Source organism: Chenopodium quinoa, unplaced genomic scaffold (assembly GCF_001683475.1).
Source record: "Chenopodium quinoa cultivar QQ74 unplaced genomic scaffold, ASM168347v1, whole genome shotgun sequence".
NCBI classification, from domain to species: Eukaryota; Viridiplantae; Streptophyta; class Magnoliopsida; order Caryophyllales; family Amaranthaceae; genus Chenopodium; species Chenopodium quinoa.
In genome coordinates, this window is record NW_018744835.1 from 491588 (window position 1) to 507812 (window position 16225).

The 16225-nt window shown below is 32.0% G+C and overlaps 2 protein-coding genes across 2 annotated transcripts; one reads left to right on the top strand and one right to left on the bottom strand.

Moving 5' to 3' along the window:
* Window positions 1-294: 294 nt before the first annotated feature.
* Window positions 295-2916, bottom strand: LOC110704422 (AAA-ATPase At3g28580-like). Its single transcript, XM_021882201.1, has 2 exons — window positions 2345-2916; window positions 295-1566 (listed from the first exon to the last, which is right to left on the bottom strand). Exons 1-2 carry the CDS (start codon window positions 2767-2769, stop codon window positions 513-515), a joined length of 1479 nt encoding a protein of 492 aa, XP_021737893.1. The 5' UTR covers window positions 2770-2916; the 3' UTR covers window positions 295-512.
* A 9574-nt stretch (window positions 2917-12490) lies between these two features.
* On the top strand, window positions 12491-15952 carry LOC110704423 (AAA-ATPase At3g28580-like). The gene is made up of 2 exons (XM_021882202.1): window positions 12491-13087; window positions 14474-15952. The coding sequence occupies exons 1-2, from the start codon at window positions 12570-12572 to the stop codon at window positions 15618-15620; spliced, it is 1665 nt and encodes a 554-aa protein (XP_021737894.1). The 5' UTR covers window positions 12491-12569; the 3' UTR covers window positions 15621-15952.
* Window positions 15953-16225: the final 273 nt, after the last annotated feature.

Genomic DNA, 16225 nt, shown 5'->3' on the forward strand with positions numbered 1-16225 from the left:
TCGAGCTTGTTTGGATACAATTTTAGGAAGGAAACGAAGGGAAGGGGTAGGGAAGGGAGTGAAAAAGAAACTCTTTATGTTTGGAAGGGCATTAGTAAATATTGACGGCTCACTTTATAGGGAGCCATGTCACCGGCTATTTATGTAAGAATAAAGCTCATAGCATATTATAGTTTTGAGATACGCGTTAGAGTAGCTGACTAACTCCCAAAAATGAAGTGTGAGGCACTGAGACAGGGGGGTGGTCGAATCTCACTATAATCTCAATTGTAAATGTCGTATGGCTTTAACTAATGGAAATTACTATTTTTCACGACTTCTCATAAAAAAAAAAAAAAAAAAAAAAAGTGGTGTTTACGCAAAAGTTTATATACTTGTTACATTTGATTTATTTCTCCACTGTATGTTTCTACAGTAAATGATTATCAAATCAACTTGATGATTACATGATTTGTTGTTCACTAATTAAATTAATACAATTGATTTACTCATAATAAATGTATGTTATTTCCTCAGATGATTTTGTTTTCACCAGATATTTCCCCCGATGCTGACTTCTCTTCACCTTTCAACACAAGTTCTTGCTCAGCTTTCAACTTCTTTGCTTGCTTTGCCTTCTCAAGGTAAACAACTAATTTCTTCAAACAATCCTCGGCAGTAGTAGCCTTGACTGATCTAGGCATAATATTTTCGGCTACATCAGCTGGTGTAACATCTATTTCCTCCAGCAACGTCCCAATGGTTTCGAACAAAGGATGTGATTCAAGCCGTAGATAGTTCTTAGCCAACATCTTGAATGCTTCATATCGACAGTAAGACAACTCGATATGCAAGTCCATTCTACCAGGCCGAATTAGAGCAGGATCGAGTTTGTCCACATGATTAGTCGTAAACACAATGATCCTCTCTTCTCCACAAGCTGACCAAATTCCATCAATAAAGTTTAGTAAACCAGACAAAGTTACATCACTTCCTTTCTTCTTTTTGTCTTTCGCTTCTTTTTCTCCTGCAGGTTTATTCTTCAAAGGGTCTTTTTCGTCGGCCTTTTCTTCTTCTTCTTTTTTCTCTGTTCTTTGTCCTGTCAAGTCCAATGAACAATCTATATCTTCAATAAGAATGATGGACTTACAAGTCGTTTCGATTAGTAGCCTTCTCAGTTGCTTGTTATTTTTAACCGCAGTCAATTCAAGATCATAGATGTCGTAGTCTAGGAGATTAGCCATGGCTGCCACTAGGGTTGATTTCCCTGTTCCAGGGGGACCGTATAGAAGGTAACCCCGCTTCCATGGCTTTCCAATTTGCGCGTAGTAGTCTTTCGCGCCCTTGAACCATTGTAAGTCCTCTAGGATCATCTGTTTCTTATCCTCCTCCATTGCCAACATCCCGAATCTTGCAGGGTGTTTGAAATCAATGTAGTTATCCCACATGTCTTCATCATCTCCATTTGTATACAGCTTTCGCCTCCTGTTTCGATTTGTTATTGCCTCACCTTCCTCTAGAACATATGGTAGATACTTGTCCATTATAAACTTTCTGTGCTTGGCATGAAACACCAATGTGTAGTGTCTGTTTGAATTCACAACATTTGTTAGTAAAATAATGAAGTCATAAGCTCTGTTTGAAAGTTTTTATCTCTTGAATGACATAATATAATCATAAGAATTCATATCAATGTGATAAATTTATTAATAAAATTAAAATCTTACTCTAATAGTGATTAGAATATTAGATCACTCACATGACTTGATAAATAATTCCAGGACAGATTTAAATTACTATATCAAATGTACTTATACGACTAGTATTATAAAGTTATTATAAATAAATTAGAAAATTATAAATATTGATATTATGAAAGTTAACCAAACAAATAATCTAACTAGAACCCACTAGGCAATACTACCTTCAATTTTGCTGTTAAATTTGGCACTCGAACAAAACCGAAACATAAAGCTAAGCTAGATCTGATGAAAAAGATGTTACTTTTAATTTAAATCTAAAGTCCCGGGTTTTTAATTTCACTAAGAATGAAAATATTTTTCCATTTTCCCCCAATTTTCCAAAGTGCTTTAATCCATTAACTCAAGCCGAAAGGGCCAGTGTGGAGGCATTGGCCGTGTAAAGCAACTTTTCATAAAACAAAACCAAAACTTGATATACTTCAACCATTGGATAGAAATGGGATGACAAAGAAGATATTAAAATGATTGGTTGCAAGATAAAAAAAAAAAAAGTATATTCTTAATTCTTAAGACACAAATTAAATAAAACAGAGATATTAATCAATTAAATTAATATATATATCATGAGTTGTTTGACTAATTAAAAATGGAGGGATTTGAACCTTTTCTCATTGGAGTTTCTGAAGTAAGAGAATGCTGTTTGTTCAACATGTTGTTTGACAAAAGACCACCATACTTGAACACCATTATACTCATCCATGATCTCCTCATTATTCCCCAATTTTATCAACAAACTCTTGGCATCTTCATCATAATCAGCGTTCATACTCTTAGCTTCTGTTGAAGATTTGTCACCGAGGTAGCTTTGAATCGCGTCGTAGGCCTCGTTTCGATTGAATCGATTCGAGTACTCATCGAAAGTGATATCGAGGTAAGGGGAGAAGTAACTAGCCAATTTATGAGTATAACGAGAAGTGAAATACTCAATGGCTTCATGTAATTTGGGAGGGAGGTAATGCCGGTATATTGTCCATATGAACATTAAACCGGCAAGGCCGGAGCCAAACTGTGATGAAAACATTTCCATATTTGATTACGAGTCGGTAAATCTTGTATGAGACGTTCTCACAATAATATGACATTTATAGAGGTTTTAAAGTGATGGAGCTCGCCAAATACGAAGTTTATATAGAGTTTCCGTGTTGAAGAAGGATTATGGAAGAGGCAAGTTCATTTCCCTGATTTATTTATTTGTAAAGAGAATATTTAGAAAAAGACTGTGTGGAGGGGGGGGGGGGTTTGGACTTTGGATGGACTTTTAAGAGGTTTTTTTTTTTTTTTTTTTTTTTTTTTTTTTTTTTTTCCTTTTTTTATGGCATAAAAGGGTTCATCCAAATAATTTCATTGATTTATTTAGAGGCAGAGGATTAACAACTACAATATTTGATGATATATATTATAATTAAATTTATTTTTAATATGATATTACACAAAAACTCCTTAGTTGACCAGATTGGTAAATAAAAAGGACCCATAGTGACAATTTGGTAAAAAAATAGTTCCGGCGATAATTTGGTAAGAAAAGCTAACCTTAAGTGACAATTTGGTTAATTACTACAATATTTGATAATATATTTTATAACTAAATTTATTTTTAATATGATATTACACAAAAACTCCTCAGTTGACCAGATTGGTAAATAAAAAGGACTCATAACGACAATTTGGGGGGGGGGGGAGGAATGTTAAGAGAATCCTTAGTCCCCACCCAAAAGTGTCTCTAGTGGGGTTTGATCCATAACCTCAAGATTGTGAAATGCAAACCTTACCACTAGACAAAGCTATACTTGGTAAGGAGTATAAGATTAGTACATACTCCCTCCGTCTCATAATACAATGTCTCTTTGGGTTTTTACACGGGAATTAAGAAAGTTGTTGATTCCTTAAAACTAATGATTAGAAGTACATATGTGCATGTAGGGTTAGAGAGAAATAGAGAGAAAAAAAAAAGTAGTTGGGAGCAATTAAAAAGGTAGAGAGAGAAAGTATTGGAAATTGATGTCGAAACTAGAAAAAAAAAACAAACAAAAAAAAAATGACAAATCATCAAAAAGAGGGTAATAATGTCAAAAAATACAACCTTTAAATAAAAAGGGGCATTGTATTTTGCTTTACCCCAAAAAAAAAAAATAAATATTGTATTATGAGACGAATGGATTACAAGAATTTATAACTATGATGTTATAAAGTTCTCTATATGATATATATTTTTTTTACACTGCTTTATTTGAATAAATAGTTATAACCATGACAATTAGATATTCAACCATTTAGATTGGACATATATTTCTGATTTAATTACCAAAGTGTCACTTGTTTAGTTGTTTACGAGTAGAGATGATAATTCGGGTATTTGAATCGAGTTCGGTGAGATCGGGTTGGATTTATTTTAAAGTTGAGCTATGTTAAGTTATTGTGTCCATACGAGTCGATATTTGAATAAAGTTTTTTTCATATCAGATCAGATTGGTACCGTAAAATTAAATGTTAATCAATGACATCGACTAGTCGGATTTTGGATTTGTACAATGAAGCTTGGGGCTTAAGACAAACAGGGAAGTAAGGAAGCAACAAGGAACCATCTTAGTAATAAAAAATAGAAAAAGTAACATTTATAAATTGACTAAGTATTTGTCTTTAAATTTTTAAGCAAATGAAAATAAGAATACAAACCAAGAACGAAGAATCGTGGGGACTTCCTCACGAAAATCACGAGGTATTAGTGAATAGTGAAAGTTAAGTGCGTTACATCTTACATGTGGCTAATAAGCATTAGCCCGACTAAGAAATTACATAGTGTTGTTGAAATTATTATTATTATTATTATTATTATTATTATTATTATTATTATTATTATTATTATTATTTTTAAGGTAAGAAGAAGACGCCCTATCAAATCATAGCCTCTTATAATTAACATTCGATTCGGGTATACAGATAAGGCCCCTTGAGAGTTGGGGGGGTGGTAAGGGAATCCTCACCCTCAAGTTGTCTTTAGTGGAGATTGATCTCACAATCTCATGGTTACGAAGTGATGACCATCATTTCCACTAGACCAAGTACTACTTAGTGTTGTTGAAATCAATCAATAACTATATACTAAAAGATACAGTATCATCTCTTAGTGTGTCCTTAATTCTTTTCTTTGTTTTTTTTTTTGAAAAAAAAATAATTTATTTAAGAAACAAATCTTTTACATATACAGAATATAAATTAATAATATATGGATACTACTTCCATTTCGTATTAATCGCAACACTAGGGTATTCACAAATTTTAAGAAAATTTATAGGGTGGGGCCTAAAAGAGGATTTATATAATATAAAATATTGTTAGTAAGAGAGAGATTTAATAAAAAAAATAAAAAAAATTATAAAATAATGGTGGATCCTTTCCAAATATATAAGTGTTGCAATTAATATGAAACGGATGTAAAAGAAATGTGATGCGATTAATACGAAATGGAGGGAGTATTTCATTGATACTTGCCAAGATGTGATAATTCTTAGTGTGATTTTTTCATGCCATTTTTGTTGTTTTCCAACATTCAATTGATATGAATATAATATACGAAAGTCAAAAAATTTAATACGGAGTATAGTGTTAATTTAAAATAAAATTATTGAAAATTACTGTGCATGACACAGGACCAAACCTAGTTAATTATATGGCATGAACTTTGAAGGTATATTTGGACACATATATATTACAGAGTACTCCTTTGGTCTCATAAATATGTACACTAAATAAGTACTCCTTTTATCATAAAGTTACGGAGTAACACATTTTACTAAGGCTTGAAAGAAATAGTAGATTAGATGTAATAGGCTATTTGATGAAAATAGTATAGTCCACCCGGAAAGAACACATTTGGCATATTTAAAAGAATATGAGCGAAAAAAAGAACATACTAGTGTTTGAAAAAGAACATACTAGTGATTGAAAAAGAACATACCTGTGTTTGAAAAAAGAACATGTTTGTATTTGACAAAAAATATGGCATTAAAAAACATAAAGTCCTTACAAAAAGAACATGATAATACATTAAAGAACATGTTATTTCTCATGGTTAATCAGGTGGTTGAATGTGTTTGAAAAAGAACCCTATGTTTGATAAAAGAATATGTTTGTGTTGATAAAGATAGAGATCATTGGGCAGGTCGGGCTGAGGTCAAAAAAATCAGCCCACTTCTTGAGCCAGAATTTTTGTACCCAAACCCATCCAAAATGGTGAGGTCGTGCGGGCTTTTCGGGCCGGGCTGAGGTAAAAAAAATAAAAAAATCAGCCCACTTCTCGGGCCGGAAATTTTGTGCCCAAATCCATCCATAATGGTGAGACAATGCGGGCTTTTCGGGCCAGGCCTAAAAAATCAACTAAAAATGCATAAAAAATGCATTTTCAAATCTGCCTAAATAAAATTTGGACCGGGCAGGCCCGACCTGATTTCAGGCTGAAATGTCTGTCCAAAACCCGCCCAAAATCGGGTCGGGTTGGGCCTGGCAAGCGGGGTGAGCTAACTTTGATCACCTCTATGCAAAGAACATAAAGTCTTTATAAAAAGAACATGATAATTAAATAACATGTTTTTTTTTCATGATTACTCAAGTGATTGAATTTAATATATATATATATATATATATATATATATATATATATATATATATATATATATATATATATATATATATATATATATATATATATATATATATATATATATATATATATATATATATATATATATATATATATATATATATATATATTAAAGAACATATTGTATAATGTAAATAACATATAGTTCAAACTCAAATAACATAATAATCAAACTCAAAGAACATGTTATGCTCACGTTCTTTATAAATGTCTATAATGTTTTTTTTACGTTCATGTTCTTTTAAATATACCTAATGTTCTTTCCGGGTGCACCACGTGTATGATGCACCGGGTGCACCAACCACATATTAGCTATTTGATATAAAATAAAAAATTATTATTATTAAGGAGAGTTTTGTAAAATATCCCATCTGTCTCATTTTTGTTTATCAAATACCAGTACAAAATAAAAAAAAAAAAAATTGTACTTTTTAATTTTGGTTGATGTGTAAAGTTTTTTTTTGACAATTGGACTAACACCACGAAAAGAAAAGAAAACTTTACTCGAAAAGAAGAAAATAAATTTTCATCATACACTCCCTCCATTTCGTAAGTAATCGCAACACTTTTTTTATACATCCGTTTTATAGTAATTGTAATACTTCTTTACTTGGTAAGGACCCACAACTATTTTATTATTTCTCCTCCTACCAATCCCATCCACTTACACTTTTTTTTTTTTTTTTTTTTTTTTGTAATTTTTCTCTCTCCTACTAACAATTAAATATATCCCGATAACCATATTTTAATATTCATCTTTTGGTCCCACCCTATAATTTTTGTAAAACTTTGTGCTACACCTAGTGTTGCAATTATTACGAAACGGAGGGAGTATGACTAAGTGAAGTAGAATTGCTATGTTATTTGATACTTGAGAATTAAGACCATCTCCAATGGTAAGACTCATTACAGTTTTTTTAGAAGAGACAAAATATTTTTTTTAATTTGCAAAGGATACCAATAAGTTGGTTTCCAAACTTAGATACTCAAAAAGAAAGTTGCTAAGTTTAGATACTCAATTTTGAGTCTCAATTAACAAATATGTCAGCCCTTATCACTTTTATAATAATTTATATATATATATATTTAATTTCTAGTCATAGCAATTTCTAACAAATAAATAAATAAATATATAAAGAAAAAAAATGGGATATTCTATTTGGTGGCCCCGTGGTTTTAAAAATTCTACATGGAAGACGAACTTTTTTTGGACTCTCTTTAGTGGCACCAAGGTTTAGAAAAATTGACCATAATGGCCTTTTTTATATTTATGGCTAACCTTTTTAGTTAGAATGGTTAACCTTTGTTTTTTTTTTGTTTTTTTATATATATATTTTTTAAATTATTTAAATTATATTTTAAAAATAATAAATTAAAAAAAAAAAAAAAAAAAAATTCCCAAAAATTCCTAGCCACTCCACAATCCCTAACATTGCGGAATCCGGCTAGCCACCAAAACCCGACCACCGAAACCACCTCCCAGCCCAACCCCCGACCACCGAAACCCAACCCCTACCCATGACAACCCCACCAACACCCATGTCCGGCGTCCTCCTCCTGCCGGCTCAGCCCAAGTCCTCGACCCTCACCCACCTACGTCAGACCCCCTCCCCCACCGCCGGTACCGCGCTTTCCCCACAACAAACAATCACGCAAGGATTTCGGTTGTTGCGGGCTTACGGGGCTGCTGGGTTGCAATTCTTAATTGGTGGCTGTCGCGCACTGCTTTGGTTGTTGGTTGTTGTTGGGGTTGCGCCATTGCGATATTGGTTGTTGTTGGGGTTGTGCGACTGCGTGTGCTGCTGTGGTGTGATGAGATGCGGGCTGGGCAGCTATGGTGGTTGTTTGGTGGAGATGCGGGCTGCGATGCGGGCGAAGGTTGTGGGTTTTCTCGTTTCGGTGGTCAAGAGCTGGCTGGGAGATGGTTTCGGTGGTCGGGAGTTAGTAGCTGGCCGGATTCCGGCACGGTTAGGGTTTGTGGGGTGGCTGTGAATTTTTGGGAATTTTTTTGTTTTTTTTACTTTTTTTAATTTTATTATTTTAAAATATAATTTAAATAATTTTTTAATTAAAAAAAAAAATCAAAGGTTAACCATTTTAACTAAAAATGTTAGCCATAAACCTAAAAAAGGCCACTATGGTCAATTTTTCTAAACCTTGGTGCCACTGAAGAGAGTCCAAAAAAAGTTCGTCTTTCATGTAGAATTTCTAAAACCACGAGACCATCAAATAGAATATCCCAAAAAAAATTGGGTATTGTAAGCCATGATGGAAAGTGACATTGGTACATTTAATAGAGTCTCACCATTAGATTTTTTTTTTTTTTAAGGAAACCATTGGGAAAGTATATATCATATGAGTTGCTACATTAAGAAGTGAGTTGGGTATCACTATTGGGTGTGAATAGCAACTCGTTTTGTATTTTAATACTCAAAATTGAGTCTCATCATTGGAGATGATCTTAACAGGTACTAAGTTAAGAAAACATGAACATTATTGCAACTAGGCTAAATGGTTGGGTTAGTTTACCACACATTTCTCTCATACATATTCCCTTCGTATTTTATTACTTGCTCCATTTTTCTATGCGCGCACGGAGTTTAATTTTAGGAGAAATAATAGAAAGTAATAAAATATGAAGGATGTTGGGTTGGTGGAAGAATAAATTATCATAGTTGGAAGGAGAGAAAATGTGAAAATATTACAGTATGATAGTTGGGGGGGGGGGGTTCAATAGGAGAGAAGATATTAGTAAAATATTGTTAAAGATTTCCAAAAAAGAAAATGGAGCAAGTAAAAAAAAATACGATGGCAAAAGGAAAGTGGAGAGCATTTGCATACTCCCAAGTCCCAATGCAACTATACCTATTTACAAAAATATTTACTTACTTCTAATGCAAATATTCCTATTTTTAAAGTTAAAATGCCTTAATATTTTATATATGTGAATTATTGTTTTTCATTATCTTATTTTCCTTATTAATCGTGTAAAACCACCAAACGTAACATGCTTTCGAAACTGGAAGGAGTACTTTCTAATTTAAACTTAAAAAATATTAAACACTTGTTTAGTTGACTAGTTGTATTGTTTATAGAATTAGTGAGTTGTACATATGTTATGGTATATCATAATTAAAAACTTATATATATAATGGTCTTTACATACTATCCAAAAATAAAAACAGGAACAACATTTTGAATCTCTAAAATAGGAAAAATAGAAATTATATTGTGAGACGGAGAGAGTAATAAAAAACAGAGGAACTACATAACAAAAAAAAACCGCTCTTATTCTAGGGCCCAGGGCGATTGTCCTCTACCTACGTATACCCAGCTGGCCAGTTGGGTACAATAAAGTGACGGCGCCGCATCACCTTGACTATAAAAAATATATAATCAGTGAGATAGACCTCTTGTTATTTTTAATAGCAATTCTAACGAATCATCATGCATGCAAAACCTAAATTGTCAGCTCCTTATTCTTGACCTGAAACCTCCACTGTTTCTTCAAAATTATTGGAAAATGACTGCAATAATTACATAATGTAATCAAGTTATTACTAATGCTTACTCTTTAAAGGAATGTATTAAGAACAATCGGTCTTACATGCATCCTTATACAGCTAGAATAGCTGCAACATCGGCCCATTAAAGAAGTCCACTTGTAAAATGCAAAACACGACCCAACCAAAAACGAAACCTACCCACACCGTCACTTACCAAATCCGACCCAAACTCCAAAACCATCACTTCCCAACTGATATATTTGTTTATAAGTATATATTTTTTTTCTTAAAAAAACGTTTAGTCATTTCAAACATTTCTACAATTAATTTCTGCTGTGATTTTCTCTCTCTAACAAAGTTCATTCTCTCTCCTCTACATGATTTAACTTCACTAAAAACTAGCTTCACAAAGTGCGCGGGGCCAAATTGAGATAAAGTTGTAAAATAAAATTGAACATGACTACACAAATAATAGATTTGAGGTATTTTATAATATAACCTAGAGGTGAGGCAAATTTTAAGGTGGACCATGCTCTGCCTATTTCTTTGTGGACTAGTTACTAAATGATGCATTTCACATATCCCCCCTCTTCCTTTCTCAATGTTCTTCACTTATTTCCCGGATAAACTTTCCTTCTCCATTTCTAAAATTTTCCTAATTTCTTAATTCCTTCTCTTCTCTTCTCTTCTTCTCAAATCAATTTCAATACATAATTTCTCTCTCCTCTATTTTCTCTCCCCATTATTTTTTTTTCATTCTCTTTGTTTTGATTGATTTCGTTGATAACCATGGATATAGTTGTTATAATTAACGAGATCGACAATACATGTTAGATATCTTAATTAATGATTTATAATATTATTGATTTTCATTATTTGCGACGTGATCATATTTTTTTTTGTTACTAAATGTTCATATTATAGACGTGGTGTGCCTATTTTTTAGGTGCACCATATAAATGATTAAGAGGCGAGTGATCAAAATTCAGGTTGGGCCAGCTGGGCCTTAGCATCAATCTCATGTACAAACTCATAAACGGAAAAACAGGTTTTTCAGGTCGAGTTTGAGTTTTTAACTAAAAAAGTGTTTTAAAGCTTGTCCAAACTCGCATTTCATTTTTTCGAGTCGATTTCGAGTTTTGAACTAAAAAAGGTATTTTAAAGCTTGTCCAAACACGCAATTTTTTTCAGACTGAGCTGAGCAGGGCTTTGACCGAGCCATAATTAATAACCTCTAATATAACCCCGATCTACAAAATTCTATCTCTTGATCCCCCCTTTATTTTAAGAGAAACTAAGCATACTTTCTATATATATATCTATGTTAACAACCACCAGTCCACCACCTGCCCCAAAAAAACAATCTACATTTACATGAAAGATCCAAAAGTTGATCTACCTAGTATGTTTGAATGAGCAATCTTCATGACTACCTTCACATTAATACGATTAAAATTATTAAGGTTGTTTACATTAACCTAATTCCATTGATTTAAACTTACAAAGCATTTAATAGTAATACGTAATACAACTTAATGGAACCTGTTTGAATTGGTTATAACTTAAGTTGTAAATTAATCTTTGGTTGCATAGCTTTTATTAAAACTTATCAATATTTTTATAAACTTATTATTAATAACTTATTTTCCTAAACTAGTGGAAATGAAGTTAATTAAACATGGTTTAAAATGAACCCATTTCTCGAATTCAAAAGTGTGAAACTTATAATGGCAAATAATAACCACAAAATATATAAGTTTCAATTTTTAGAGATGCTCGAGTGTATTAAAAAAATTACATTGATTTTCGACTGCAACAACGAACTTTTCCTCTACCTATGCCCAGTTGCCCACTAAGTAGGAGAGAATAAATTATCTAGCCAATATAAAACAATACATATTAAATAGATAGTATCGATTTTTAAGGACACCCGAGTATATTAAAGAAATTACATCGGTCTTTGACCGCAAGGACTTGTACGTTGTCCTCTACCTATGCCCAGTTGTCCACTATGTGTAGAGACTACGCATCACCTTGCCAATAAAAAAACAACACGATTGTAATTTATAAATATATCAGTGAGATAGACTTCTTGTTAATTCTATAGCATTTTAACAGGAATCATCATGCATGGTGCATGACAAAGCTTAATGACAAGTTTAGAGTAAATGTTTAATATTATTGGCTTCTCGTTATTATTGATCACCAATAAACTATTTATACAATAACAACATAACACTCCTAAATACCCTAAATCCTAAACTTCCTAATAAGATAATATTTCAATATCAATACTTAACATAATTCTATTTTACATTATCACTAAGATATGTTATTTTTCTACATAATATGGTAAGATCTATATGAAAAATGTATCACAATAGTAAATTTTTCCAATATACCTAACGCCTAATTTGTCAGCTTCTTATTCTTGACCTTTTAAGCTGCTTAATAACCATTTTAATTTTAAATGTACATAAACAATAAAATTAAATATAGACCAAGTAGAGAATAATAGAAATAAATATAGCTTAATTTATGTACATAATTAACTAATTAAAGACTTTTAAAGTCGTCGCTCCCTAGACATATATAAGTATGTGTATATATATCCTTCATTATGATGAAAGTTAGCTTAGTAGTTTATTTTTTTCATACCAAAAGATGGATATTTTAGTACAAAATGGAGGTCCAAAAAAAAGGAAAATAACATTCTTTCGTATCTTAGAAAAAAATTTGTTGATGATGATGAACACAAACCACTTATTCATAAAATTTGGGTCGTTCTTAGCATCCATAATGTTTGTTAAGGCTATGTACGAGCAATATCTTCCTCATCGATGGCGAAACTCGATCTCATCCATCCTCTATCGTTACATGTATCAATTTTTGAGTTCTTTCTCTCCATATCATCATATAACCTTTGAAGAGTTTACCGGTGAACGATTTAATCGAAGCGAGGCGTTCACTATCATTGAAACATACCTTAGTGAAAAGACTTCCGAAAAAGCGAGGAGATTAAAGGGTAATTTTGTCAAGGATGGAAAGGATTTAGTGCTTGGATTAGCTGATAATGAAGAGGTATTTGATGAATATGAAGGAGTTAAGGTATGGTGGAAATGTCGTAGAAGTGTTTCCAGAAGTCAAACCATCAATATCTACCCTGGATCGAATGATAGAAGGTACAAATATGTATATATATTCAATAATTAACTTTTTTTTTATTAGTGTATATAGAATTTTGATAATAGTCCTAAGGAATTTACAATTCTTCCTTAAGTAGTTGATTTTTTAAATTTTATTTTCTCTATAATGTGCTTCCATTATAAAAAAATACAGTTTATTTTTGTGTTATAAATATTTTTTACTATACGTCTATACTAGTATACTTTTGTGAAAAATTGAATATGCATATTTAAACAATAATATATATTCTTGTAGTGAATTCTTTTACAAAAAAATTTCCATCCTTATAACTGTCATCAGTTTTTTTTGAAACTTTTCATCTACTTTACTTTGACTGGTCATTTGCAATTTGTTACTGATTAATGCATTTTTTCTTTTTAATATTTTTTTTTTTTTTTTTTTTTATCATTTTCACACTTATATTGCTTGCTTGTTTAACCTTTAAAAATGTGGGAATTGAAAATTTATACGAATTTGCAAATGGGATAATTATTTAATTAATAATAAAAAGTACGTGAAAATGGAGGAATTGAAAATTCATTGAAATTCAAAATTTTCCACAAAAGATGGAAAATTAATTACCTACATCCCCTTGTTATTCAAAATTCTCATGAATTACAAATTCTTTTAGGAAAACCAACTTTACTAATTGGTTGTTGGTGTAGTGGTGATTGGGGCTACACTTGGTAGGGAGAACCGCGTGTTTGATCCCCCGCAACAACAATTGGGAGGGGAATATAACCTAACCACCTAGAACTGATCCTCGAATCCGGATTAGTTCAAAGGGTGAACCGGGTAGAACACCAAAAAAAAAAAAAACAAATAACTTTTGGTCTTTTACTAGAAATTGTTTGAAGGAAATTATTTTCCACAAAATACAAATTACCATAGGGATTTAATTCTCATTTTAACCAGATAATATCTTCATTTTTATAAGAAAATGCTACACATGGCCTTTAGGGCTACATATAAGCATTAAATACACATTACAAAATCGTATAAATTTAGAAAATCATAAAAATATAAGTACTAATTACACTGATTTACATGTGTTTTTGTCATGAATTCCTAATTTTATACAATTTTCTAGAATATATTTAATGCTTATATATACTATATAGCCCTTAGGAAAACATATAGCATTAGCCATTTCTATCTGTATTTATGACTTATTAGTACTTGTACTTACAAAGTATATAAGGTTTTATTATATTGGACCTTATTGCAACTTGATAACCCATATTGTATTTAATCTAAACTTATCAACCTTTATCTTATAGACCATATCTTATTTTATTTGAAATTAGTTAAATTTATTGGACTTGAAATAAGTTAAAATAAACGGAGCCTGATATCAATATTTTGATTCATCATTGTAACAGGAATTTTCAGCTCACTTTTCATGGCCGCAATAGAGATCTTATCACCAAATCATACATGGCTTACATAATAGAAGAAGGCAAAGCAATAACAATCAGAAAACGACAAAGAAAGTTGTTTACCAACGTTAAGGAACAAAAAGGAGCAACTAGTGGTAGATGGACCTTATGGAGCCATGTCGAGTTCAAGCATCCGGCCACTTTCGACACCTTAGGTATGGCCGAGTCTAAGAAGAATTACATCATGAATGATCTTGTTCGATTTAGTAACGCAAAGGATTACTATGCTAAGATCGGAAAGCCGTGGAAGCGTGGTTATCTCTTGTATGGACCTCCTGGCACGGGTAAATCAACCATGATTGTTGCTATTGCGAACTTGTTGGAGTATGACATTTATGACCTTGAGCTAACTATGGTCGCGGACAATACTCAATTAAGGAGGCTACTCATTGAGACGTCGAATAAGTCGATTATTGTGATTGAAGATATTGATTGTTCACTTGATTTAACAGGGCAAAGGTCGTCCATGAAGGAGGAAAAGGCTAAAACAAATGAAGATGAAAAGGATGAGGTTAAGAAAGTGTTGAAGGATCGAGTTCAAGGAGAGAACAAAAAGAGTCAAGTTACTCTTTCGGGGTTGTTGAATATGATTGATGGGATTTGGTCTGCTGTTGGAGAAGAGAGGCTAATAATCTTTACGACAAATCATATTGAGAAGCTTGATCAAGCACTTATTCGAAGGGGACGAATGGATGTTCATATTGAGCTTTCGTATTGTTGTTTTGAGTCGTTTAAGGTGCTTGCGAATAATTATCTAGATGTTAAAACGCATCGTTTGTTTGAGACTATAAAGGGATTCTTAGAAGAGACTAAGATGAATCCTGCTGATGTAGCTGAGAATTTGATGCCGAAGTCTCTTGAGTTAGATGTTGATGATTGTTTAGAAAATTTGGTGGAAGCTCTTAAAAAGGCGAAGATGGATGATCAATTGAAGGAAGAAAGGGTGAAATTGAAGAAGGAGAAGGAGAAGATGGAGAAGGAGAAGGAGAAGGAGAAGGAAGAAGAAAAGGGAGAATTGAAGGAGGAACAAGAAGTACATGCTAATGGAGAGGATCTTAAGAATGAAGATGAAACTTTGGATAAACCATGATATTCTAAGGGATTTTAAATATTTAATATTTATATTTTGCCACTTTGTAAAGTTGTTCTTGAAAATCTTCCTTGTTTGCGCATTGTTTTCTTAGACCCATTTTCTTTTGTTTTGTCTATTATGGAATGTTACTTTTCGCTAAGGTTAAATGTAATGAATGTGAAAGTAAAGTTGTGATTCATTAATTCATTTATATTATAGGATAATTTCAAAGAAAGAAAGCAAAAGAAAAGTGAGACAAATAAAAAAGGTCGGATAAATTCATTTTCAGTGTCTTTAGTGTAAACAACAAAAGTATTTGTGTTATCCCATCACGTACATAAGAAAATGTATTGCCATTGTTATTGTTCTGATACTCCATATTGGGTTAGAATAATCAATCTATTGTTTTATTGTTTGTAGACTATCTCTAATTAGTCACTCTATTCGTCCCCAAATATAATGCTCATTCTTCTTCAAATCTCTTAGCTTGCACCACTTATAAGGCCCGGAAGAGGTTGATTATTCACTTTTTTTTTTCCAAATAATCCTAATACAATCTCTCTATAATTCATAAGATCAAATAAATAATAAGTGTGATTATATTACAAAATATAATATCAAAT

Bases quoted from the DNA above. Each gene is read 5' to 3' on its own strand.
- LOC110704422 (XM_021882201.1), bottom strand. From the start codon at position 2,769: ATGGAAATGTTTTCATCACAGTTTGGCTCCGGCCTTGCCGGTTTAATG. The intron at 1,567-2,344 runs GTTCAAATCCCT...GAATTCAAACAG, and splicing joins AGAAACTCCAATGAGAAAAG to ACACTACACATTGGTGTTTC.
- LOC110704423 (XM_021882202.1), top strand. From the start codon at position 12,570: ATGGATATTTTAGTACAAAATGGAGGTCCAAAAAAAAGGAAAATAACA. The intron at 13,088-14,473 runs GTACAAATATGT...TCATTGTAACAG, and splicing joins CCTGGATCGAATGATAGAAG to GAATTTTCAGCTCACTTTTC.